The sequence below is a fragment of the Prunus mume genome, linkage group LG4, assembly GCF_029339155.1.
Source record: "Prunus mume cultivar Tortuosa linkage group LG4, ASM2933915v1, whole genome shotgun sequence".
Lineage (NCBI taxonomy): Eukaryota > Viridiplantae > Streptophyta > Magnoliopsida > Rosales > Rosaceae > Prunus > Prunus mume.
Genome location: NC_142701.1, coordinates 24,995,630 through 25,023,395, shown reverse-complemented (window position 1 = coordinate 25,023,395; position 27,766 = coordinate 24,995,630). Strand labels below are relative to the sequence as shown.

Below are 27,766 nucleotides of genomic sequence, written 5' to 3'. Positions count from 1 at the left end.
TGTGAGTCTTTTAGTGCTTCAATCACACCATTGGGGACAAATATATTGGCTAACTGCTTCACAAAGTGTACATGTGACTCTAATAATCTGCTTAGAGATATATATTATTGATGGGGTATTTCTCTTTGGCTTTAAGATCTACTTCGTACTGTACTCGAGGTTTACCACAGTTCTTCCTTTTTGGAAGTTGGTATATAGGGGTATCTGTATCTTTTATGCTTTCTGAAATCAAATCATCATGGTATATTTCATTAGTGTTATCAGTTTCAAAGGAAGATGTAAGACCCGTGTCTTGGGGAAACAAGAACGGTGAGCAATCCCACATCGCTCGGGGAGGGAAAGGTGAAGTGCTTAAATGTGTGGGCACTTCTCTTCCTAGCACGAGGCCTTTTGGGAGCTCACGGCTTCGGATTCTTAGGAACTCCGAAGTTAAGCGAGTTGGGGCTAGAGCAATCCCGGGATGGGTGACTCACGAGAAGTTGCTCGTGAGCTCCGAAACAAAACCGTGAGGCGAGAGGGGGCCCAAAGCGGACAATATCGTGCTCTGGCGGGCGTCGGGATGTGACAATTTGGTATCGAGCCACTCTGCCGTGTGGTGTGAGTGTGCCGAGGGCGTCGGGCCCTTGAGGGTGGATTGTAGATCCCACATCGACCAGCGAAATGGGGTGATGTGCCTTATATGTGCACACCGCATCCATCTAGCACGAGGCCTTTTGGGAGCTCACGGCTTCTTAGGAACTCCGAGTTAAGCGAGTTGAGGGCTAGAGCAATCCCGGGATGGGTGACCCAGGGAAGTTGCTCTTGAGCTCCTAGAAACAAAACCGTGAGGCGAGAGAGGGGCCCAAAGGCGACAATATCGTGCTAGAGGAGTCGGGTCGTGACAAATGGTATCGAGCCTAACCCCAGGAAGTGTGCAGTGAGGGCCTGGGCCCAAGGGGTGGATTGTAAGACCCGTGTCTTGGGAAACAAGAGCGGTGAGCAATCCCATATCGCTCGGGAGGGAAAGGTGAAGTGCTTAAATGTGTGGGCACTTCTCTTCCTAGCGAGGCCTTTAGGAGCTCAGCGGCAGTTCTTAGGAACTCCGAGTTAAGCGAGTTGAGGGCTAGAGCAATCCCGGGATGGGTGACCCGAAGTTGCTCGTGAGCTCGAAACAAAACCGTGAGGCGAGAGGGGGCCCAAAGCGGACAATATCGTCTCTGGCGGGCCGTCCCGGATGTGACGAAGATGTTATCTGAATGACTTCCTCAAAAGGTCATTGGTGTGGTACTATAGCTGAAGGCAGGTCGGAAGGGCAAAATCTCATAAGACAGTTCAACTTCCTCCTGATTTTGGCAGCGTGGATTCAACCGATCGTTTTGACACAGTAGCTCTGCCTGTGAAGGAATAAAGGGAGGCGACCGGTCACTTTGAGGTTGAGTCTCTTCCATTGTGAAAAAGTTCAGAAGAGTCGGGATGTTTGGTTCTAGATTCTCCTCATGTGTTTCTGAAAAATATATGTTGTGTTCCTGGAACACTACATCCATGAAGGTCTATCTTTCTAACTTGGAAGGTGATAATATCGATAGCTTTTTTGATGAGGGGCATAGTTAATGAAAACATACTTTTTTGCGCAGAGATCCAATTTGTTGCATTGGTGATCATGTAAGTGTACGAATACAACAAAGCCGAAAATCCGTGGTTCAAGGTTTAGGGTGGGAGGTATTTGGAGATGGGGGTGAAGTGTTTGAAAAGAAGTTCGGAAATTCGAGGTACTTGAGGGAATCCTATTTATAAGGTAAGTTGCAGAGAAGACGGCATCACCTCAAAAAGATCGAGGCATGTTTGCACCAAATAAATATGAATGAATTACTTTTAATAAATGTCGGTTCTTTCGCACAACCACCTCATTTTGTTGGGGGGTATATGGACACGAGCGTTGATGCATGATGCCATAATCTTGTAAGAATTTTTTGAAATCATTATTAAGAAATTCATACCCACGTCAACATTAGCATCCTTCTTATTATCATGGCCTAGTCATAGCTAGGGAAAGAGTAAAACAGTTTTGTTACTGCTCAAGCAAAATTCATAGAATGTTTAACAAGTAAAAACCTTTGAGTTCTAATAGACTGATATGATGGATCTGACGAAGAAGCATATACTTCTGTTGGAAATTTGAGCAGTAAACAAAATTTGCTACATCATTGTAGACATTTGAATGGATTGCTCCACAGTCCATATCGAATCCAAGGAACTAAAATTATGAAATAAAGAAATTTAGAATTACGCTCTCTGTTATTTGATGGAAAGGCTAACATAATCACACCAACACAGGGAAATCCAAAGAGTACAGATTTCATTCTCACTAAAACTACAACCTCTTTTATCAAATATACAAGCCAAATACCTTAAGTTATATATTACAGACTCAATTTACTATCTTAATCTTTGATAAAGAGAATGCCACAAAATAGGCTCCTAAGAATATATGGAAGGAGAAAATACAACTACAAATTCATCAAAATCTCACAGCTTCCTGCAAAATATAATTAGCCTCACCTTTTCCTAATCTTGTGAGTTACCCCCTCCTTCGGAGACGACGAGGATGATGATGAGGATGACAAAACTGACCGCTTATTTTCAGCCATGTCCTTGCAGAATGCCTTCTGTACATCGTCTTTAAGTTCCAAGAACCGCGTCTTCTTCTTTCTCTGCTCTTCTGGAGTGCCCTTTTCGAGGATGAAATCAGCCATATCCATCTCATCGTCCAAAAACTTATCAAGCACTTCTGAGCAATGGGGGAAGAAGCGCCGGCCCATTTCCACTGCCATCACCATATGATATAACTTACTGATTGCTCAGAGAATAATGAGGATAAAAGTTATGCTCTTTCCTAAACTAGTTCAAGTTGTATATGGTAGTCCAGCTTTAGACTTAATAGGGTTTTACAAAGACTCGAGTCTTTGGGAGTAACTTCATCCTGGGACTAGGGAAGTTACATGACAGTCCATATTGAAAGCATTTTGTAACTTTCTCCTGTACAGGTAACCATGGTACTATGCTGCATGTTTCAACCCGGTTCTATCATTGTATAATTTTTTCAGGTTGATTATAAGGTTGTGGTAAGCATGGCAGGCAAGTTACAGGTTCAACAATGAAGGATTTAAGAAGAGTATGGTCAAAGAGGATAGGCATGGAAAACCGCGCGTTAACACGTGCCAAGGAAATATGCAAGTCACAGAGGATTTATAAATGTCACAGATAAGACGGCCATACCTGTTTTACGGAGGGCTTGCATTCTTGCTTGGAGTCTTTTGGTCCGTCCAGAGGGTGTTTCATTCAAATCAACCTCTCGTAAGTTCCCACTTGACCCTCTTGATGCTGAAAGGCCAGTGGGAACTGATGTTGAATGAGCATCAGCCATTTCCATAGCAAGCTTGGCTTCAGCAGGAAACAACAACCGTGCAAATGCCACTGCAAAATAAAGGAATCTGTACACTCATTTCAAGGATAAGAATACAAAGCTCAAAGTAAATGTCTTGATTAAGAATAAGGTAGGCTAAGGTGCTGGTAATTTTGACTTTATACATTAACTAAAGGGTCGAATTTCTATAAGCAGGGGCACCAGGGACTTCAAGACCCCGATATCATATATCCATGCAATGCTTTCTCATCCTAAGCATCTTCTTAAATTTCTTGGGGTTAACACTAAAAAGATCGAAGTATTGACATAAAATAACATAAACAAAAAAACAATTTAATGAACATAAGACATGTAATTTGTACATCTGCATTATCCTGAACTCAAATCATTATCAATAAAATTATAAATGTAATCTAAGTGAATTATTTAATATAATTAAGAATCATCACCTCTATTTTCAAGATAGTCCAGCCTCACATTCAAATCATCAGCTATCACCTCTGATCTGATTGACAAATTCCCAGACATTGAGTTTCTTCGCATCTCTCTCTCTAGAAGATCGATGCACATCCGGTCTTTGTTGGATTCCTGTCCCTGCATTGTGTTCTCATAAAAATCCTTTGGTCTAGTCAACCTCCGGCAAATTGCAACAGCAGTTTGACCATCTGCTGTAGTTTCTGAGGCAGAGGCTCCCCTGTTCAGAAGAGGAACCATAACTGCCGGGTTCTTACGTCTGGCTGCCACATGAAGTACAGTATGTCCTCGGGCATTGCAAAGGTTGATAGTGGCCAAGCCTAGACCAAGAACCTCCTTAACAACTTTGGGATCACAGTATGCAACTGCGTAGTGGAGTGCGTAAGCATCATCTAATGTAATATCAGATTCCTTCAGGAGAAGCTCAACCAGTTCAACATCATCAGAGTCTAACGCCTTGTGGATTCTCCTGATTCTCTTATCCTCGACTGGTTCCATTTCCATCATACTTGATTCATCCTTTTCCTGTGATTTGAGATGGAGTGATTTGATAACATTTGAAACTTCATGAGGAAGCTCTTTCTCTATAGCCACACTGTCAAGATCTGACCTTGCTACCCACTGGATGCAGTGTGAGAGCAGCTGACTCAGTTGGCAGTGGAAGGCAACTACAAGAATTGGGATTACGTCTTCAATAAAAGCTTTCTCAACAAAGTTTGAAAGACGGCGCTGCATAAATTGGTGGAAATTGTCAGCATACAAACACCTAAAAGCTGGCTAGTGTTGACAAACATAAAATAAACAAGACAAACTTGCTGTTTAGTGGGATAAATATACCAATCAACAGGTAACAATGAACAGATAGGCTACTGGATTCCCCACAAGATAAGTGATTGAAACTTAAATTAGGCTAGGATATAGATTATACTAGCATTGTGTCGAAATCTAAAACTTGCCAAGGTTTAGTAAGTTATACCAAAACAGAAGGATTATGAATGCGTTCAAATCTAAGACTTCAAAAACAACTCAAAGAGAACAAGCAAAAACTAGCAAGGAACCAGGATCATTTTGTAAATTATTTAGATATCATCATCATACCAAAACTACACAAGGCAACCAAATAAACCTTGCAAGAAAAATTGCAATTGGTCCTGTTGTAAAAGATATAACATTCAACAAATGCAAGAGAAAAGAACCCTTTCATACTATAAATTTTGAGACTAAAGGAACGTGGTACAATTTTGGAAAACCAGATCAAATAGTAATTCTTATGCTTCATAGCTTCTGAGAACAAAAAATAGAGTTTTGATAAAGAAATTGTAGGCCACAGGCTGTAGTGTAAAAACAGTTGGTGCACACACTTAGTAATTGCAATGCTTCAGAGCTTTTGCTAACAATTAAAAAAGCAGTGATTAAGAAATTATAGGCCACACAGGCTATAGTGTACTAAAACAGCCTGCGATTGTCAAGCCAGAGCAGGAAATTGGACATTTGTCAGGAAGAAAGTTGCATAAAAGGTTTCAACTTTGATCTGAAATTAATCTGGCATACTCTGGACAGAGTATAATTCTGTAAAACATGGAGAGGGTAATCTTAAAACATATATGTTACTATTTCATCATCATATTAGTGATTTCATCAATTTGAAGGAGCAAAAGGTGAATTCAGAAAATTCAATTTGCAAGTTTTCAGACTGTAAGTATCAAAAGTGTGCAACAAATTGCAAAGGTAAAGTAGATAAAGAGAGAACATATTTTCAAAAGATCAAATGCATCTCAACTTCCAGAGATAAAACCAATGTCATATCTTTAATGTTTTCAATAAAAACTCTTTATATATACATATACATATATATATATATATATTTATATATATGTATATGTTTGATATATAGCAATAGTGATTGCTGTATGAATTATCATCAGACTATTCTAATTAAGCTATTCAACTTAACAAGCTAAGAACACAAATTATTGAGTGACACATTCATTTGCAGAAGAGAAACTTTTAAGATAAATAGAAGCGCAACAACCTGAACAAGCTGAACAAGCTCCTTCATCTGGAAAGTGGCAGAAGCATACATCAACTCTACAGCATAATTAATAGCAGGGCCACATGCATCATGGGCACAATGATCGTCAACACATGTGGATACTTCTCGAGGTGATGGCTGAAGCTTTCCGGTGTACAAATAGTTCAAGATAACCTTGAAGGCTTCATAGCCAACCCGGCCATTAGGAACCAAGTCAGACATGAGATACTTTGGTTTACCTTCCTTAATCGAATCATCATTTCCCTGCTTAAAAAGATCCTGAAAAAACTGACTACGTGCAGCCAATATGCACCGGTTAACACCTACTGTGTTGCCCTCAACAATAATCTCTGCGTCATTATAGTCATATTCAGGTTCAAGTAAAAGTCTCTCAAGACTGCCACTGAGTTTGTTTAGACTCAAATAAATTTCAATACTTGGCACAGGTTGAGAACTGGCTGAGGCAGATACATGGTTACTACTGGACCCATTTGATAGATAAGAGGAGGAGGCAAAGCTCAAGGATGAAGACAGTTCATTCACATTATCCATGACTTGAAATCAATAAATGAATCAAGAAGCAGAAATCACCCAATTAAGAAAACCAGGCTAATTCTCCTGCACAAACTGCATCATTCTATGGATAAAGCATATCTAAGCTGACCCATTTTCTCCAAATTCACCGTAAATTGGTAAAAACAAGCAAAATAGTGAAATAATCTGACAACCCAAAAGTCAAAACTTAATTCCAGGCAAATCCCACTTGTTGAAACATTGAGCAAAATCCCAAAAACCAGACACAAAAGACAGAATTTTTGCTATATAAAGCTAGGCACCAAAAGTGAGGTAGTAAATCCTTCATGTCCTGGTATAGATACGTCTTGAATCTTCATAAGCCATCATCAGCCCCATCAAATCTAAAGCTCGGAGCAGTCAATAGTGAACAAAATATGAACTAAAACCCTCAAAAGACTGAGAAAAGCTCAAGGAGAAAAGGATCAAGATTGCATACAAAGACACCCTTTTGAAGTAGCTTGAGTATAAATGAAGCAACAGCTGCAGATGGTGAAGCTTAAACAAGAAGAGAAACTCAAAGACCTGACAGTTGACCAGGAAAAGCTCCAGGCTTTGATATGCTCTTGAAAATCAACAAGATTTTGAACAAGACAGGACTCTGAAACTTCGAAGAAGAATGAGTAGAGGGTCTTGAAAGGAATATGGGAAGGAAAAAGCCGCACTTCTCAAGGGTTGGATGAAGTGGCTTGTATTGTGAATCTTACTGGTCAGCATAATTGGTTGACTGTCCAAGTAACAGGACAAAGTGCAAACTCAACATGTTATTGTTAATGACAAAAAATATATGTCAGCACCGAAGAATTTATGTGATGATTAAGATTAATTTATCTTAAGAAGAACATTTAAGAATATTTTAATAAATTTATGTTGTTGTAAGGAAAGAAATACAGTTGGACAAGGATTGCCTCCCCATTGGCCCTTGAGTTGACTTGACTTCTCGTTGCATGAAAACCTCCATTATCAAGCTTTGGTTCCCGCTCGGCGGCTACTCTGCCGTGTTATATTAACAACCATGAATATTATTTGTTTTATTATTATGAAAAACAAAAGTATATGACGTTGGTTTGAAATCAATTAAAGGAAAAGTCTTTTCTAACCAATCATAAAATGTTTATTGATCTTATTTGGAATGTTACATCAATTACAGAACTGTTGATTTTGTAATTTCCCAAAAGAAATGTTACTGATTTACTACTTTATCACTTCGGTCTATTTCAAAATGATTTTAGGCAATAACACAAACTGATGTTAACCTAAGAAACGTCAAAATGCTGTCTCGTGAAAGAAAAAGACTTTTTTCTTAGTTTTAATTCAATATGTACTAAAAAAAATTTGTACTGGAATTCGAATCTCTCTTTTTCGTGAATTAGAAGAGTTTAGAGTATTATTTTTTCTAAGCATGGTAATGGGTGACATTAGACAAAAGGAAAAATGCTGTACATATTTTGAGATGCAAATTGTTTTTTCTAAGCATGGTAATGGGTGGACAGATGTCATTTGCCCACCCTGTGGCTGTGAATTTCGATAAACTCGACCACACTGGAGACAAGCTCCTCGACTTCAAAAGCGGCCGTAGTATCCACCACCAGCTTGGGTACATCGCCCACATCGTACTCCGTGCACCCACCGTACCCGTCCAATAGCCTCTGCATATCCCGCCACGTGGACGGCTTGTGCCAGCCCGGCCCTCCACCAGCCTCAGCGCGGTGCTCGAGCCTTCGGCGCCACTCCGCCTCGTCCTTGGGCCTACACTCCACAATCAAGAGGCGGGCCCCACTAGACGACGCCAACTGGGCCAGGCACTCGAAGTGGGCCCTACGGGAGAGGGGCGAGTCCACGATGACGCTGAGGCCCAGGCGTAGCTGGGTGGCCGCGATATGCCAGATGACGCGGTTCGACGCGTCGTTTAGTACGGAAGACGCGGAGGAGGAGGAGGCTTGGAGACTCTGGAGTTTGTCACGCACGTCGTCTTTGTCTAAGAGAGGGAGTTTGAGAGTTGAGGCTAAGGAATTGGCTAAGGTGGTTTTGCCTGTGCCTGGATGGCCCTTCATTGCTATCAACAATTGAACTCTACCTTTATCTTCTTCTTCTTGTCCGGCCATCTCTTACAGTCTCTGAAAAAGGGAGGTAAATTTGAGTGCTTGGGGGGTTGTTCTTATTTTGATATGGTGGGGCCTACCTAATCGGACAAAGCTTAGTAATTAAGGTCATCCTAAATTTTTATTTATTTTTGGGCCTTCCCTCGTCTTTTTCACATGCTTAGTGATAAGGTTAATAATGAGTTGCAGTGGATATGATTGTGTTTTGATGATTTGATCAATGACAAGTGGCTTAATCTAATAGGAAAGTTGAAAGAGGAAGATAAGAACAACCAAAATTTGACCATGTCATTTTCAAAACACTGCTTTCGGATACCCAAAAGCGCTTTTAAGCTTTTGTTAAAAGCGCTTATGACAGAAGCGCTTAGTTTGTGTTCAGTCCTTGTATATTGGTGAAGTCCATGCATGGGGGCCGAACGATTATGCAAAGTTCCATCTTGTATCTTGTCACAATAGTTTCATCAAATATTAAAAAAACAATGGAAGCGATTACTAAAGAATCAAAATCCTAAGGGAGACTAACACATCTGATCTGATAGAAATACGTATACCTAGATTTTCACTTTTGGTTTGTTACTGATATGAGCTTACCAGAATTGTTTCTGAAACCAAAGATGGTTTCAGCTTTGCTTGGTCTTGTGACAGCAAAATCAAAAGCTAGGATGAATTTCAGATGCAATCCTCTTGTCTCTTCTTCATTCATGCGACTTCGCTGGCATTCATAGGAGGATTACAGTCTGGGAAATTGAAAAGATCATTGTGTTGAAGACATACATATTCCTTCTTTCTAGAAAACTTGACACGACCAGCTTACCCCAATCTAACAGCCTACAACATACAGTTAGATCCCATTCAAGATGATTGTTCTCTACCCCTATTCCTACGCTTCTTCCTCTTCAGTGGCGACTCTCCTCTTGGACCATCTGATGCATCAGTGCTTTCACCGTTACCAACTAAATTTGGACCTTGTGATGGAGGCTTCTGGTGAGCGGTGATGGGAGCAGAATCAAGCGGTGGTTGAACACTCTGACTTGATGGGTCACTCAACTTTGCTGCCCCATTTCCTATCACATAAAACCGTACTGCTCCATTAGCAGCAGGTCTACCCGTGCCTTGTGATAGAGGCTTCTGGTGTGCGTTCAGTATAGCTGAATCAAGGGGTGGGGGGATACTGTGACTAAACGGGTCCTCGACTTTGCTGCCCCATTGACGGCAGGAGTACACGATCTGAGGAAGTAACAGTGCATTTCATTTGTGTCATTGCTTCCACGTGCATCATCCCTTAACATATCGCACATAATCGATTTGTGTAAGTAGCAATCCTGAAGGGGCGCAACAGGGTCGTCGGTCACAGTTTCATTTTCCACCGAAGTCAGAAACTCCTCGGATTCCTTTGGAAATGAGATCCCAGATAGACCATCATACGATAGAGCACAGGCTATAGCATAAACTGAGGCCCCAAGACCAGGAGGCAAAACTTTCCTTGGATGTGTAACCTACAAAATGGTAAAACATAAACTCAGATAAAATGGTAATCTACAGGGTTTCAGGATATAAATGAACTATTGTGTTGTACTGCAAATATCAATGCAAAAACAGCTGTAAAAGTACGAACAAAGAAAGTACTTTGAATAAGATTGCTGCAGATAAACGTTCTCTCAAGCAGTAGATCTGAGCAACGTCCAGAGCTTTTGACCCAAACTGAAGCCACCGATCCACTATAACTGTGACTGAATTATCAGGAGATGACATAATTTTCTCCTTGTGCTGTCCACCTGACTTACCGTCTATCTCCATTGCATCTTCATCACTTTCATCCTCATTGTCATCCATATCACTCCCCTCATCAATGTAACCATCATCATCATCCTTGTTAGATGGAGCAACAGAAATTTCTGTAGAAAGAAATAGTAACGGAAGTGGCCCAATAACAGTACAGTTCCGTATGTTCATCACACCCGCATCCCCACGGGTTATCTCATCAAACATAATCAATGGACGATCATCACTGTTAACCTTGAAAGCTAACTTATAATTCATAGAGTGGTTGTTTAAACAAACTTTAACCCCATTAGGAGTTTCTACAACAGATCGTTTCATCTTCTTGCGAGCAGGAACCAATCTCCCCACCATTGGATATAAACCGGCCACGAGAACAGCACGGAGTATTCCTGGGTTACGTGCATTCAAGCTACATCTTGATACATCCTCAGGAATAAAACCATGCCGAATTAGCTCGCTCTGGAGCTGCTTGCGCATACGAGATAGCATATGCATCGTACTTGAAGACACAAAGTATTGAGAACAGAACAGACTCTCTTGACCTCGTTGTTTAGCAGTCTTCCATATGTCAAATGCTGCTATGACTGCTAGCTGATCACTATGCCCACCATACAATGAAGCAAGTTCATATTTAGCAGCAGCGGCTCTCTTCTTATCATCAGGTAACATAGGCAGGGAAAATGGATCCTTGAAGTCAGTAGCACATGCCAGAGTCAAAGCTGGGTCAAGACAGTTCATCAGTATAGAAAAGAAAAGCATCTTGCTCGTCAATGGATGAACAGGTAGAGAACCTAGCTTCTCCCCAAGTACTGTAAGTTTCTCATCAAGTGACAAAGCCCCAATATCTTGAAGAACAGCAACTGCATTGTGTATGGTCTCGGAAAGTGGAGGATCCAATGTCTTAATCAAGAAATCTTCTATATTGCAATCTGGATCAAGTAACTTCACCTGTCAATCAGAAATAAAATCTTGAAAAGCTTTAATAGATCACAAAAACTCATTATACTTCAAAAACACACTAGTAGATCACAAAGTATCCAAAAACACGCTAGTAGATCACAAAGTATCCAAAAACACTCATTAGATCAGAAAAACTCATCTAATGGAAACAACACCTCTTCTCTTATTGGTCGGAATATTAGTACCAGGTATAATGCAGTTCATTTTGGAATAAGAATACACGTCCCTATAGGCAACTTCTGCGTGTGCATATTTCCAACAACATGATGAACGCAGGATGAAAACAAAACAAAATGACAGTAGCCATAACTAAACAATTGCAATACGTCCCACCGACCTGTGACATGTCAACATGCTAATGTTATCTTTTATCATTGCTTATTTATGATCACACAACAACGCGTCATTTCACTAATTTCTTTAGTTCCCAGAAAATAGTAAATGCCCAAATAATGTTACATTTTTTCTGTGGAATTTGTTTCTTGGGGCAAATTCTTTGTCTCAAACAAAGTTTCCACAGACAGTAACAGATAGATGAACATATGACCCCAGTAACTGAGAACGGATAAACAATGCGATAGATTTACAGCAATGCAATATCTCTCATGATTCAAAGAGGTTTAAGAAATGTGGAGAAAGGTATACCTGCAGGCAAAGCCCTTCAATTGGCATTCTCCTAATCTCAGGCACCTGAAAATCTGGCAATGAAGCTGCTCGAACTTTAGAATAAAGATGATAACAGATTCCAGGCTGACAACGACCAGCACGGCCCCGTCGTTGCTTGGCACTCGCTTTTGACACCCAAGAAGATTGAAGACTTGATACATTATTGAAAGGATCATAATTTTTTTCTTTCATCCGGCCACTATCAATAACATAAACGACATCATCGATGGTGATGGCAGTTTCAGCCATATTAGTTGAAAGAACAATTTTACGGCAACCAGGATGGGGGCGTTTGAAGACCATCTTTTGGTCAGCAGATGGAACCATCGAATGTAGAGATATTATCAAAACCTTAGAAGTATTTCTGAAATACGGGTTCATGAGTAATCTCTCCTGGGTTTTTTTTATATCATCCCACCCTGGAAGGAACACAAGGATGGCTCCATCTTTTGAATCACTACAAATTTTCCTTAATAATTGCTCAATAAGAACAAAATCAACATTTTCAGGATTAAAATATTGGAGATATCTATCCATTAACAGTTGTTCTTTCATAGACTTACTTAGAGCATTTTCAATATGCTCTTTCAATATATCAGCAGTTTCTCGCTGCTCTTCCCGTTGAGCCAACTCCAATGCAGTTGCTCCATCATTGGCCTGTAATTGGCAGTCCGCACCAAAAGATAGCAGCATGCAAACATCTCCTGTTCTACCTTTTCCAGCAAACACCATTAACGGCGTAAGTCCGGTTAAAGAATGCTGATAATTAAAGACTTTGCGAGTTCTTTCAGAAGAAGTCAACTCTAGAAGGGGATCAAACTCATCATTAGACCAAGCCAGATTAATAGCTTCATCTAGAACAAGCTTCAATTCCTGTGTTAAGTCAGGATCTTCATTCTGTAAGCCTACTGCAGTATTAAGGTGATTATTTTCTACGGATTTCAGGATAGAAAGTACATCCTCCAAATAGAAAGTTTTGACCTGATAAAGGATAATACCACGGCATTAAAACGAAAGCAGCATAATATACACAACTAACAAATCACTATCTTTCTTTAGACAAATTGATAAGTCACTATCTGAGGAAGAGTTTTTACAGGATAAGTGAACCCAGGGACACGGATAATTGGGCATCCACCAAAATAATGTGAAAACCGTTCAGCATCAACAGTTGCACTCATCAGTATCTGTTACAATAAGTATCATAAACAGACGCAGATCATCAATTAATATAAGCTCCAGAAAAAAGGGTAATGTACTAATATCCTAAGAATGACAGAAATAGAAGACATGTTTGAACTAACCAGACGTAGATGAGGGTGTGAAGAAAGCATGTCTCTGCACATTAATCACATAAAAACAGAATTCCGTGAACAAACCAAAATCAGACTCGAAAATTCATGATTGATAAACATGCATTCTGACATTTCATTTGCATCACCATTAAACTATAATACACAGCAACAATTCTGCTCAAACTATTATCCACATTAATACACAGTAACATTTCACTGAAACTAGTATTGATTACTCTTCATACTTGGCATTCCCCAAATTTAAGTTACTCTAATTTGAGCTCCAAATCAAACCAAAATTATATACACATCCGGGTTTATTAACACAAGCAAACAACTTAATGACGATAAATCAATGTGTAGTATATACCTTATAATTGCCAGCATAAAATCTGAGTGGTGATCCCTTTCATGAATTTCATCCTATAGAGGGAAAAGCATTCATTGAAATTGTAATCCATGACAACAGAAACAAGGAAGCATAAACGAGAGCATATGTTTAAACTGGTCTCAAGAAAAAAAAGCTCCAAAACATATGCTTACAAGATAAGGACTTGAACAAATGAATGCACATAACCCTCCAGCCCTATAATCTAATCCTAATACAGATTCCAGAAAGAAATTGAAGAATCCCAATGAAGAAAGTACAAGTACCACAATAATGTGAGTTATGTCATTGACATCTTGCTTGGTTTCTTTGTTTGAGTCACCTGCTTTTGATCTACCAGCGCCTCTGGACACTAACAACCTCAACAGAATCCCATTTGTGCAGAGCACAATTGATGAGTGCCTGCCACCTCGATTTTCCAACCGTATCTAGCATCGCCAAAAGAATATATAAATTAGTTTCTCACAAGTTACAATAATATTGACAAGATACATAGGACTTGGAATCCTATTGAGACTACGCACGCCTTCTGTAAATGTATAATCACAAGCAAATTAACTTTCCTGGTTTGATCTAGCAAACCCTGAGAATATAATTACGGTATAACTGAAAATGATGTAACCAACTTAGCTGTGACCAATATACTATATTTCATATTGAAAATTAGACCAACTAAAAGCATCCAACAAAAATAACCACAACAATTCCTGCACATGAGTTGTAAAATGAACAATATTCTGTCTTTTTTCCAGTTACAAAGATTGATTAGTTCAAATTTCCCAGACTACGAATTATTGAATTGCAAAACAGGAGCTTTTTCGCCCCTAACGACAGTCATGTCTGGTACATAGACCTATATTAAATACAAAGAAGTTACCTATTAACGCTGCTTCTAACAACAGTGTATGACAGAATGGTCATTGATATGATAAAATACAAACTATACATCAAGACAACTCATGAGCAACATTACCTTGTATCCAATATCCTCTCCAACATTTTGTCCTCTTTCCTTAGAGATTCTCTCGGCAACTGGACACAAAAATACCAATTTAATAATTTGAAGTTTACAATGAGTAAAGAAAAAATCAAATAAATAAAGGGGGCCTAAAAGTTTTGTATGCAGAAAGAAGAGTGTCAACCTGATGCAGCTGAGATACGTCGAGGTTGAGTGCACACTATTTTACATGCCTCCCCCTTACCCCACATATGGTCCAAAATAAACTGTGGGACCTGAATCATATTTTTCAAAAAGAGAACATTATCAAACATAGTTACAGAAAGTAATAATATTAAGTCTAGTTTTAAAAGATTAATGCTTTGCATAAGCAGGAAAAACTAGTCCACAGTGCAAAGAAAACATCAAGAAATGTTAAAAGCATGTCATATACATCCTGAAATGACTGATGAACACAAGCTGACTAATGAAGCTTATCATAAAAAACAAATAATCTAATGAGTATCAAAAACTAATCAAGATTCATAACTCCCAATTATAACAATGATATTGCACTCTTGAACATGCATGTCCACAAATATGCAAGATCAGTTCAAGTCTTGATACTCCATGCTCTCCCTTCTTTTGTAATTTTTTTAAATCCAAAAAGTGACATGCACAGGGCTCCGTATAGAAATTTGCAAGTAAAGGTACCAATTTCCTATGCGGGCAGGTTTTTAAAAGGTAAAATCAACCAGAATATGTTAATAGTATAGACAATGATATCCATGCAACTTACGTCACTATCAAGACCAAGGGAAGGAAAAAAAGATGTTGCCATATAAAGAACAAAATAAATTAAATGGACTTCTTTTGAAACAGAACCAGACAACTTATTATAAGTATACCATAAAGAAGACAAAGCAAAGAAATCATAACCTGTGTGGTCTTTCCGCACCCAGTCTCACCAGATATAAGAATTACCTGCTTTCAAATAGGAGATTAACAATAAGTCCCTGAAGTTGAGTAGGAATCCATTCAACTCAAACAACGGTTCAATGAAGTAGCAAAACAGAGTTTCTAGTAACGAGTAACAGACCCCACCATGGTGAGATAAGGACACATCACATATCTAACTGATACTAGGAAATTTCAAAAATAATATCACGCATAATGTGATCTGCTGCGTGAACAACTAGCTAATAATTTCAAGCACCAATCATGTGAATGTTCAAATTAACCTGATGAGATTCAACTGCTGATGTAATGACATCCCTGTAGGATGTAATTGGAAGCTTAGACTTCTCTTTGGTGATCTGCACGCATAAATTCACAGAAACCTGTCATGCTGAGACTATTATTATGCAAAAACTATGACTTAAAATGATGTAGATGATAATAGAGGTGCATCGTCTGTTAAATCAGAAGAACCTTTCTCAATTTATCGGAATCCTTTATTCTAGAAGCAAGTGATTGCACTTTCTTTGCAATTTCTGCCTTGGTCATCAAAGGCTTGCAAAACATACTGTCTTTCTTCCGCTTGGCCTTCACATTCTCATTACTATTTGTCCCATACATTTCTCTGCCCTCCACTTCATCACCGGGTGGGTATCGGATGAACAAGTCCCTCAATACTTCTTTTGTGCCTTCGGAAAATGTCAGATGAGTGAGCTTTGGAATACCATCAACAGCTGCAGCCTTCTTTTTAGGTTTATAAACAGACACAACACGTTTTTTCCCACTCCTACACAGAGTTCAGGTTTATCATCAGTTTTATAAAAATAAAAAAACTGTGCAGATAAGAAAACTGAAATTTTCCTCTTTTGTTTTGGTTCCCAAAAATATGGAAGCATGTAAGCTTCTCTTAAATTAAAATATGCAACATTTTGGTCACTATCAACAAGACATAACTACCAGCACTCACCCTTTACTCTTGGATTTCATACCCATTTTCCTGCATTGTTGATGCACTTCAGCACGGTCATGGTTCGAGAGACCGGCCTCAAATGTGTAAACTGCAGGCAGATTACGATATTGTTAAAAAAAAACCATTCATACAATGTGAAAAATTAAACAACATCAAATGCTTGGTCCTTTTAAATTCGCATCAAATACCAAGCAAGTCCCTGAAACCCTCCTCCGGACAAAATAAAAAGGAAGCAAACATGGATTCAGATCGCATTAAAGTATTAAATTTCATTAGCACCCAGTTTAAGCCATGACTTTATTCAAACACTTCACCTTCGTCATCAGCAGAATTGAAGCGGGAGAGTAATTGAGCTATTCGGGACCTCATGCTTTCTGTAACTTTATCGTTTTGTTGTTGGCCGCCTCTGTTCTTCTTCGCCATGTCTATTGCTTCTTCCTTTGGCTCTGGTCCTCTTCCCTTTTGTCTGTTCGTTAAATTCCGAATCTGAAGCAGCTGTTGGCGCCCAGAGGAATGTAAAGCTTTGAAGAAGAAGAAGACGAGATTCAGTGGAGTTGTCGAAGATTTGGGTCTGGCTCTCCTCTACCCTGAATAGTTGGCGTCTGCTATGAAAATGGAGTTTTCAGTTCTGCTATGTGTTTCGTAAATTACCCTTGGCCTTTGCCCTTCCTCCGCATATGCTTTTTTATGCTTGGCATATGTAAAGCGGTGCCCGCGCCGCTAAGTTAACCCTCCATCATGTTTACACTTCCAATTTGTTATTTTCTTTTATTTTTTGTTCTTTTAGAATTTTTTGTTCTTTTAGTTTTTTTTTTAAATTTTCAAAAAATAATAATTACCGAGAATGATTTGAATTTGGCCATATTTTAACAAAATTAAGAGAAATATAATTTCTCAATAAATAAAGTCTACAATATTCTCAGAATAAAAACAAGTAAAACACTATTCCATCAGTTGATGTCTATAATATTTCAAATGACATTTCATCAGAGATAAAACTCCTTATTAAGTATGTTCCACTTCTATTGAAAATGTGACCTCAATGGAATTCACAAATGTGTGCAGACTCAATTAAAACAAAACAATTAAAAATATATATGATGAAAATCCTAGTTTATATATTATATATCTACATGTTAACGGGTCTAGTTCAATGAAAAAAGACTTGGCAGATCAGCAGTTTATATTCGAACCTCTATAACGACAGTTGTAAAACCCCCCCAACTTACAGGAAGTGAAAAATAGGTGTAGATATTAAACTAAGCCCAGCCCAACTTACAGGAAGTGAGCCAACATTGGCCCAAATGTGAACAGCCAACCAAGCCAGCAAATGTTGTGGTAGGCAAAAGCCTAATGCGAAGACTGAAGCCCCAGCCCCTGGCCAGTACAAGTAGAGAGGAGAACTTACAAGACTCATCTCTCTCTGACCCTCTCTCTCTCTCTCTCTCTCTCTCTCTCTCTCTCCCCTCTATATAACCCCATTGAGTTGGTTTCCTCCACGCAAAAGAGAAACTCAGTGTGTTATACGACAAAGGTACCTGATACTTTATTCATTCCTTGAAAATACATAGCCTCTACCCAATATACAATAACCCATTGGGCATTGATTGTAATTTGCAATCTGCTATTTCTTTTTTTTTTCTTTCGCTTTTTTGGATTTCACGAAATTTTCTCATATTATCTATCACCTTAATCTGCTGCTTGCTTACCTATATTACTTTTAATGTGCCGACAAATGAGAAAAAAGCAAGTCCTTGTTTTGGATGCTTTGGTCCCCTATTCTTCCTCATACCCATCATTGATTGTTGAATTCTCAACCTGTTCCTGTGTTGGGTTCATTTCCTTTTGATCGGAATCGGTTCCCAAAGCGAAATCGGTTTCTGGGTACCCTGGATTTTGCTTGTTTATTACCTACCTCTAAATTTGGGCAAATCTTGTGACGGCTTCTATCCTCTTGGTTGGTTCTCATTTCTTGCTGAACGTTCTTGTTTGGGTGTTTGTTTTGGTGTTCAATATGGTTTTTATCTGTTCACATGTTTTCTCATTGTTATTTTTCGAGGTCAGATTTCATGTTTTGGTTTGTTTTGATTGCTTACTATAGTGGGATTCTTCTACTTTTGATTGTTCCTGATGTGGGTTTTGATCTATTATACCCAGGGATTTGTTTTTAGGTGTTGAAATCGTTGTCTTCCCTTCTTGGTAAATGTTAGCATTTCTTGAGCATGTTATGGACTGAAATAAGACTAATTCTGTTTGCTTAAATGGTATATCATCAGTTTAGTGTGTTTCTTTTAAGCTCTTCATGATTCATGGTATAAATAATTTGGTGATTGATGTACATTGTGGATCAGTCAATTATTGACTCCTTTGCCATTTATCTTTAACACTTTTGTTTAATGATGGAGTTTCTCAACCTTGAAGTCATTGAATGGACTTGCAGAAATTGCAATTTTTCGGTCACAACCAAAAAAATATATATATATTATACGGCTTCTGGTTACAATCAATTTTGTAAAGAGATTTTTAATGCTATATGTAGAAGGTATTTTCATCTTATTAACTTCATCTTGTATGAAGTTTCATTCAGGGCCTTTGCTCGAGCAATTTGAAAGATTGGTTCCTTTTGTGAAAATGTTTTGGATAATCATAATCCATTGCCTAAACTGGAATTATTGCTGATCCTCCTCCAATCTTGATTCAGTTGGGAAATGCTGAAAGTGTAACCTTAAATTACTTTTAGAATTCAGCTTCGGTTTAATTATAATCTTACTTTCCCACCCCATCTTCGTTTCACTGGAATATCTTGGTAGGTTTTGTATGATTGGGTTCTTACTTTTGTGTACTATATTTAGAGATTTTGATGATGTGATTGATGGAGTCAAGCTTTAAGACATTCATTACCATTTTTACTGTATTATGCAGGTGTTTGTTTCTTGTGACTAACTGGAGGCTGTTAGAACTTTGAAAATATCTGCTTCTTGTTTTCCTACCGCTGTAATAATATATGGGCTGAGGTGCACATTTCATGGGAGGTGTGGGAGATGAAGAACCAGCCACAAAACGCATGAAATTATCCCCTGGACAATTGAGAGGTCTATCCAACGGTTCATCTATTACGGAGCCTGTAGCTGGCTCTTCAAGAGACTTGATGGCTCGGCCCCTAACATCTGAAGGGGACGAAGAGGTTGTTGGTTCAAAAGGAGTTATTAAGAGGGTGGAATTTGTCCGACTAATAGCAAAGGCACTATATTCTCTTGGCTATAAGAAAAGTGGTGCTCATTTGGAAGAAGAGTCTGGGATACCGTTGCACTCTTCTGTGGTAACTCTTTTTATGCAGCAAATTCTGGACGGAAATTGGGATGGAAGTGTTGACACATTGCAAAAAATTGGTCTATCAGATGAAAACGTTACTAAATCGGCCTCCTTTATGATATTGGAGCAGAAGTTCTTTGAACTTCTAGATGACGAAAAAGACATGGATGCACTGAAGACATTGAGGACTGAGATTGTACCTCTCTGCATCAATGGTAGTAGAGTTCGTGAGCTTTCTTCCTGCATAGTTTCGCCTTCATTTGGTGGGACTCCTGGTAAAAACATTGCAAGGGCCAAGTCTCGGCCAAAGTTACTGGAAGACTTGCAGAAACTGCTTCCCCCAACAGTTATGATACTTGAAAGACGGTTGGAACATTTGGTTGAACAGGCCCTAGTCTTACAACGTGATGCTTGCATTTTTCACAACTCCTTGAACGAGGAAATGTCTTTGTACACTGATCATCGATGTGGGAGAGATCAGATTCCTTCTCGAACATTACAGGTTGGTAAAAAAAAATTCTGATTAATGGTTGAAGCTCTAATTAGAGCTTTGTATACTTATTGATTTACTTATTTGGTCCTATTTCATACGATGTATGAAAATCATGTTCATTATTTGTTGTCATATGAGGTATCGCATCTTAAACTGTGAGGTTGAGTAATAACAGTGAATGTGTCACTTTAGGGTAAGCTAAGATTATAGTACTCAGTCTTGGTTATCAGGGGTTTTATGGACCCCGTGAGAAGAGACTAGCCTGTTAAAATGGTTTTTCCCAGTCTTGTTCTTTTAGTCCTTCTAATTAGTTTGACCTGAAAAATAAACCAAGGAGTTTATCAGAAATTAATTAAAGTGAGCAAGTGATTCAAGAAGGCTGCTGTTCATAACCCTCCACATGTCTCTGGAGAGTTTCAAATTCAAAAAATAATACTAGGGTAAGTAGTTGTTCATCTAAGTGTAGGATTTGTATGGAGGAGGCAAAGCAGTACAATTAATTGACCAGATTGGACATGTGGAACTTGATAGCCCTCTTTGGAAAAACTAGTGTTAGATAATATGTTCTCATCAGGCAAAGAGTAACCAGTGTGGTTCAGCTTACAATTCATAAGCCTCTAAAATTTGATAGAACACAAAATTCAAGTCTTTGTGGCTTTGTATTGTCCTTTCGTTACTTATAACACTTTAAATATCAAGGGTCCTTGTTTCTTGGCTACTTCCTGTCTCTAAATCTTTGCTGTTATTATCAGCATTGAGAATGGTATATTGCCATTTCCAAGCATCCTTGTTAAGTGTGCTCTTGTCTGAGTTAATGTGTGGAGGGAGATACTGACCAAGGTCTTGCAGAGCTTAATCTATGTCTGATTCCATCGTTGTTGACTTCACTTTCTTTTTTGCTGTCTACGTTAGTACCATCTCTCGTAATTTGAATCCCCTTGTTATCTTTTCTGTGTTTTGTTAATTTGTTATGTCAATGACAATTGTCTAATCTCTCTCTCTGATGACTCTTTTATTATGTGTTTGTTGTACATATGTTATTTACCTTGTCTAGATTTCCCATTCTTACATTTATAAAGGGCACTTTGAATCTGGTTTTACATACATATTAGTCAGATCTTGGTTTTAAACCTTTCTTATCACTTTCAATTTTGCAGATTTTACAAGCACACAGTGACGAAGTCTGGTTTCTGCAATTTTCCCACAATGGGAAGTACTTAGCTTCATCATCAAGCGATCGATTAGCAATCATATGGGAGGTAACATCAATACTATGTGGAACTATCTCTTAATCTTGCGTATGCTGCCCTCTTCTCCACTTTATATTTTTCATTGTTGATGCAATGTGTCAAATTTGATTTCTACCTATGTATCTGCGTGCATCTATAAATGGGCATCTTCAGTATAAATCTATCAATTATTGCTGCCTCCTCTTCTTCACATCTAATGTTTGTATTGCAGTTCCCATGTTGGCCTTCCATCTCTGTTGGCACTTTTGCTTTCTCTGTTGCTAGTTTTTCACGAGATATCAAATATATGTTCTCATTATGTAGTGCCCTAATGCAAATTATTTTGAAAATGCATGGAATATTTCAGCGCTATAACTGGTTTTCATCTTCCCCATTCTTTTCCAGTCCTCCGGACTTTGTTATTGTTTGTGTGTGTATCTGCAGCCTTAGATGACCCTTTTGGGACTAATGGAGGTGAAATAATGATTTGTATACTCATTTATAGATATGTTGTGCAAAAGAAGAAGAAAATTACTAGGAATTCATATCAAATATGATCAGTTTTCATCATACTTTTGGCTTAACTTGGCAGAGCTTGGCACTCAAATCTAGGCTCAATACCATGTCTGAGCACAGCCCAGCCCAGCTCAGCTCAAGCCACTGGTTCTGAGCTGAGCCAGCTTGGAATACAATCCCATGTGCATGCATGGTTGACAGGTGGACCAATAGTTACCTGTTGTTCTATTGTTGCAACTTGCAATACAAATTTTTTATAAGAAAACAGCAGTTGGGTTGGAATTAGATTGGAGAGCTCTGCATGTAATTCTTATTTAATGATATGCAATGCTTTTTTTTATTTTTTTTATTTTGATCCTATTATCCTAGATTTTTATACCCTGATCATTTTCTTGTTGGGTATAGGTTGATGTGAATGGTTGTGTTTCTTTAAAGCATAGACTATCTGGTCACCAGAAACCTGTTTCCATAGTTTCATGGAGTCCTGATGACCATCAGCTCCTCACCTGTGGAGTGGAGGAGGTGGTCAGGCGTTGGGATGTTTCTTCTGGTGAATGCCTCCATGTTTATGAAAAACCTGGTCTTGGTCTGGTGTCCTGTGGATGGTTTCCAGATGGAAAATGGATATTCTCTGGTGTCAGTGACAAGAGTATCTGCATGTGGGAGTTAGATGGGAAGGAGCTGGAGTGCTGGAAAGGCCAACGAACTTTACGAATCTCTGATTTGGAGATAACCAGTGATGGGAAGCAAATTATAAGTACTTGTAGAGATAATGCTATATTACTACTTGACAGGGAAGCCAAAGTTGAGATATTGATTGAAGAGGATCAAACTATAACTTCTTTTTCATTATCAAGAGATAATAGGTTCTTGTTGGTTAATCTTCTGAACCAAGAAATCCATCTCTGGAGCATAGAAGGTGAAATCAAGCTTGTTGCTAAGTACAAAGGTCACAAACGCACCCGATTTGTTATCAGGTCTTGTTTTGGTGGACTTGAACAAGCTTTCATCGCTAGTGGTAGTGAGGATTCACAGGTAAAGAATTTGGTTTCTTCCTTCTGAGGCCTCTTCTTTTTGCTTGTGTTTCTTGTGATTAAGCATAAGGCTTATCTGTTATTTGTTCCTGTATGTTTTCTGCTGTGATTTTTTCTGTGTGAAGGGGGTGGGGTTGCGGGATATAGCTCCAATATATTCCCATTTAGATTCCACGTTGGATAACTAGAATGTAGTTGATGCAGTTTCATTAATGGCATATGAAACTGGCTTCTTGTTTATTTTTTACTTTGTTTTAATTTTAGGGTTGAACTCCTTTAGTTGCTTGCTGCCAGGGTGTGGGGTTAACCAAAATGGCAGACATAGAACTTTTTAGTTTAATACATTGTCTTGATATTGTTGTGTATCATCCTGGACTGTTGCTGTACAGTGAGGTCAATGTGATCAATGGGATTAAGAGGACATCACACAGAAGAATTGGATTCAGTACATTTATGCTATATTGCTATTAGTTGTAAAATGAGAATTCGGTTGTCATTTCCCTTTCGCTGTGCTAATTGATGGTTTTCACTGTGCAGGTTTACGTATGGCATAGAGGATCAGGGGAGCTCATAGAGGCATTGCCGGGTCATTCTGGAGCTGTTAATTGTGTCAGCTGGAATCCAACAAACACACACATGTTAGCCTCAGCCAGTGATGACCGTACAATTCGGATATGGGGCCTAAAGGAGCTAAAAGTGAAACACAGGGATGCACACAGCAATGGCGTCCATTATTGCAATGGGGGAACTTGAAAAAGACTTGAAAAGCAAATTGCTGGTTATAATTTCTCTGACCATTGCTTTTATGTAAATACCTTATCATCGTCAAAATCAGACATTCATGTCAAACAAGCATGTGGATTGTGCAGCAAGTATCTATAATAAATCTACTATTTCATTTATAATATGTTCATTCTTTTTCTTTGAATCAATTTTTGAACTTTTGTGCATGAGAAAGTTGACTTGTACTTGATAAGCCGGTTAGGACTAGTGCTTTTTTTCTTCAGGTAAGTACTTAAATACAAGGAAAAATGCTATAGAGCCAACCCAAATTGAATGGGATAAACTAGTGATGCAAGTTTCCTCTCCAACAGAGCTACGTTTGATTTATTTTATTGCTTGCTTTTCATGTTTAAATAAGCCTGTAAACCATGAAGCTTTGGTCATTAGGGGCATCCTTTATCGATTTGAGCAATAGTTGACTGGTTTATCCAAAACTGTTCTGAAGCTCTTTAGATTCTTTTTTCATTGTAAATGTGGCTTTACATCCCCATTGGAGATGCCCTGAGTACCTTAAAGAATTCTCGAGGTTTTAGTTGGCTTCTGAATATCGCAGTAAAACTTTCTGCTTGCTTCCCAACTTGTCAATTCTTCCGATCCTTTTGTTAGGAGTTTGCTTTTCCTGTATGATAACAGCGCTTGAAGAACCTCAATGCTCAGATTGTATGGATTTTAAAGATGCACAAAGACAATGTTGAGGAGCAATAATACAAACATAGCTTAAAGTCTGAATTGTGCAAGCATTATTGTTGGACAAAACATCTAGGATGGTTGAAACTTTAACCATTCATTTGTTCTCTTTATTGTCTTAGAACTGGGAAACAGTAACCAGAAAATTGGACCTCCTTCTTCAACTTTGTTGGATTACAATGACCGAAGTCACGAGAGAGAGAGAGAGAGAGAGAGAGAGAGATAAGAAACTCATTTAAAGAGGGTCCTGAATACCATGAAATATTTCAATATGCTCAAGAGTCAAAGGATACTCCAACCAGTTCCCTCAATTATAACCAACTTATAAAAAAGAAAGAAGAGAATGAAAAGAAAAAAAAAAACTACAGAGCTCAAGACAATTCACAATCTTAAGATGATTTACATATACAAACCCTCAATAAATTCTTAGGCAACACTGAAGGAAGATGCAGAGCTCTCCACAAACTTCCTTGCTCCCTTGAACCACCTCTTGTCTCCAGCTTGAGCCTTACAGATGTAAAGCTTGCCATCTTTTACTGTGGCTGTGATGAGCTGGTGCTTGCCACCTTCATCTCCATCAGCTGTCCTTGTCAACACAGACAAGTAGTAATAGGGTTTCCCATCAACCACTTGACTTGAAGATTCCAATATGTTGGCCGTGGCCACAGCGCCGGAGTCGAAACCACCCTATACCAATTCAAAGTCAAATACCATCAGAATTCACATAGTTGCCACCACTATGGATGTTATATATATTGCAAGGTCAGGCAGTCGGCATTTGCTAAAGTAACCATGCTTTTTATGGCTGCAGGTAAAAGCTATCTTCTCTATTGAGTGTCACCAAATTTTATCCGTTAAATGGTGTTCAGTATTTCATTTATTCAAACCACTTAGTGCTCTGTATTATATATCAAATTATACCTCAGAATCAGTCTTGCCAAAGTAGGCCTGTTTGCCGAGCAAATAGTCCACCTTCAAAAAGCAACATATATCAAAACTAAATTGTTAGTAATTGGCAGTATTTAAATGATGAAGGAAATGAAAACATATATATATTGCATTGTCAATGGAAAGAAGGAGAAGCTATCACACCTTGGTGAGGAATTCCGCAGGAGAGCCATAGTCAGTGATAGCTTCTTATCGGTCGGGGTGATTGTGACAGCCACGTTGCTGGTGGTGTCAAAGTTGTCCTCATATCTCAGAACTTGACCAGGGTATTCAACCTCTTTGCTTGGGTTCCATTTTGCAGGAATCGAAAGCTTGAATCCTTCTCCAACGTATGGCAAGAAGTCGGTGTTTGTCTTTGGCTTTCCAAAAACGTTGGCTGCATATGCATTTAATCATAATTTAAGTTCAATTTGATTGAGGAAAAGAATAAATGTATTATACATGGATCGTCTCATGTTGTTTAGGTTGTCAAACTGTCAATTTTTATCATATTTCTTAATTTTGTATGTTATGTTATGCGAGATTGTCAATACTAAATAATTATTCATACTGAGACTGTTCGGCAAGAGAACATTTCTTACCGGATTCACCATAAGCTGCATCAGCAGGGGAAACCTTGGAGCCAAGGGCTGCAGCTCCAATGAGGACTGTGAGAGCCAATCTCCGGGAGACGTTAACGGCGCCATCTTCTTCCTGGGCAGCCTGCTTCTGAGCCCTGCAGATCACAATCTGGTTCTGCTTGACATTCACCACTTGGCGCTGTGATGAGGAGGACCTGGCAGAAGCTGTAGTGAGTGCATGGTGGTGCAAAAAGCATGCAGTTGAGGCCATTTCCTTTCACTCACTCTCTTTGTGATTCTTGTCTGTGTATTGAGTGAAGTGGGATTGGTTTTGCGGAAGTTGAGTTGTGGTGCTGAGGAAAATTGGCTTTGGATGTGTGTTGTTTGTTTGTGTGATATGTGAAGGCAAATGGTTGGTTAATTTTTTGGATATTGGATCAGGGAAGTGGATGATGGGAAGATTAGATTTTGATGTGGGATAAGGCTGTAGGGGCTCTCATTGGTACCACGTGGCATTGTTCACATGCTGCGTCTTGTACATGTTTTATTTCAAAGTCATATGTGTTTGTCTTTGTTTGGTCATATTGATAGGCCCATTTGAGAACTGGGCCTACATAGTTATGGGCTTCCTTTGAAGAACAATAGTTGAATTGCTTAAAAATGTATGGACATTAATTTATGACCAAACATTTGTCCTCAAACTTTATGTGGGTAGGTTATATGTAACATTTGTTTCATAATATTCACGTGAATCGCATTGTCGTGTGGTATGTTCCTAGGATAATGATATATAACCGACGCATACAATAATTTTCTTGACTCATACGTGTCGACACCAAAATCAGAAATTTCTATCTACCCTAACACCGCTCATCTCATTCTGCTTGAATTAAGGCTCATATAGGATTCAATAATGTATTTCTAGGACTACAAATTGAGTGAGTGATGATAACAATTCATCATACAATTTACATTTGCAATTCCATTTCAATGGAGTGACTTATACAATGGACATACAATACATATGAAGAACTGGGAAAATATAATCCGTTGTCTAAGCCAAGATATTATGCAGGTAGGGCTTTAATGTGTTCTTATATTATATATTCACCAACTCTCTCAATATATGATTTTTTTAGGACTTTTTATTATTAAGAGGGACGATTATATACTAAATTCATACACACTATACGAATGCTAAGATTCAAACTCAAAATCTTTCATGGAGGAGGGAGCAATTACTTCAAACCATTACACTAGTGAATTTTTTATGTTATATATATATATATATATGTTAAAACACGTGTGAAAATGCATTAATGTTTTAATTTGTTAGTTGCATGCCACCTACCCACAAGATAATTGCATTAAATTTGTTTATCTGTATGAAAATGTTGAAGGCCTTGATTTTTAAGCTCCAACTTTGATTAATTGGTCAGTCAAAATACTTCTTTATTTTTCCTTGACCAGCTCATAGTAGTACTAGGAAGTCATTTCCATTTTATATGCTTAGCAAGTAAGTATTGATAATTTTATCCGAAAAAGGAAAAAAAACAGAACCAACCAGTGGAACTGTAGAAGTTTAGAATGATATAGTTTGCCAACTGCAAGTCCACGCAAGTAAATGGGCATCTGGCGGGCGTTGGACTGCGCTTGTATAAAAAG

At 38.6% G+C, this 27,766-nt stretch overlaps 4 protein-coding genes across 5 annotated transcripts; 1 reads left to right on the top strand and 3 right to left on the bottom strand.

Moving 5' to 3' along the window:
* Positions 1 to 2,239: 2,239 nt before the first annotated feature.
* Positions 2,240 to 7,260, bottom strand: LOC103328938 (BTB/POZ domain and ankyrin repeat-containing protein NPR1-like). The gene is made up of 4 exons (XM_089049780.1): positions 5,910 to 7,260; positions 3,853 to 4,606; positions 3,256 to 3,453; positions 2,240 to 2,803 (listed from the first exon to the last, which is right to left on the bottom strand). Exons 1-4 carry the CDS (start codon positions 6,459 to 6,461, stop codon positions 2,535 to 2,537), a joined length of 1,773 nt encoding a protein of 590 aa, XP_088905906.1. The 5' UTR covers positions 6,462 to 7,260; the 3' UTR covers positions 2,240 to 2,534.
* Positions 7,261 to 9,004: 1,744 nt separating this feature from the next.
* Positions 9,005 to 17,237, bottom strand: HVT1 (helicase in vascular tissue and tapetum). The gene is made up of 14 exons (XM_008231367.2): positions 16,854 to 17,237; positions 16,537 to 16,627; positions 16,044 to 16,356; positions 15,854 to 15,928; positions 15,552 to 15,596; positions 14,818 to 14,908; positions 14,649 to 14,707; positions 13,942 to 14,103; positions 13,658 to 13,710; positions 13,297 to 13,330; positions 13,090 to 13,179; positions 11,972 to 12,973; positions 10,211 to 11,314; positions 9,005 to 10,080 (listed from the first exon to the last, which is right to left on the bottom strand). The coding sequence occupies exons 1-14, from the start codon at positions 16,960 to 16,962 to the stop codon at positions 9,724 to 9,726; spliced, it is 3,585 nt and encodes a 1,194-aa protein (XP_008229589.2). The 5' UTR covers positions 16,963 to 17,237; the 3' UTR covers positions 9,005 to 9,723.
* A 694-nt stretch (positions 17,238 to 17,931) lies between these two features.
* LOC103328944 (WD repeat-containing protein 26 homolog) lies at positions 17,932 to 24,028 on the top strand. 2 transcript variants are annotated; one of them, XM_008231369.2, is made up of 5 exons: positions 17,932 to 18,073; positions 19,462 to 20,353; positions 21,502 to 21,603; positions 22,495 to 23,124; positions 23,661 to 24,028. In XM_008231369.2, exons 2-5 carry the CDS (start codon positions 19,565 to 19,567, stop codon positions 23,874 to 23,876), a joined length of 1,737 nt encoding a protein of 578 aa, XP_008229591.1. In that variant the 5' UTR covers positions 17,932 to 18,073; positions 19,462 to 19,564; the 3' UTR covers positions 23,877 to 24,028. The 2 variants fall into 2 exon arrangements, with proteins under 2 accessions (XP_008229591.1, XP_008229590.1); XM_008231368.3 differs by having other exon boundaries at positions 18,040 to 18,496.
* A 799-nt stretch (positions 24,029 to 24,827) lies between these two features.
* On the bottom strand, positions 24,828 to 26,508 carry PSBP-1 (photosystem II subunit P-1). Its single transcript, XM_008231370.3, is given in 5 exon segments — positions 24,828 to 25,280; positions 25,515 to 25,565; positions 25,686 to 25,726; positions 25,729 to 25,917; positions 26,123 to 26,508. Coding segments are annotated over 5 exon segments (792 nt in total). The 5' UTR covers positions 26,373 to 26,508; the 3' UTR covers positions 24,828 to 25,019.
* Positions 26,509 to 27,766: the final 1,258 nt, after the last annotated feature.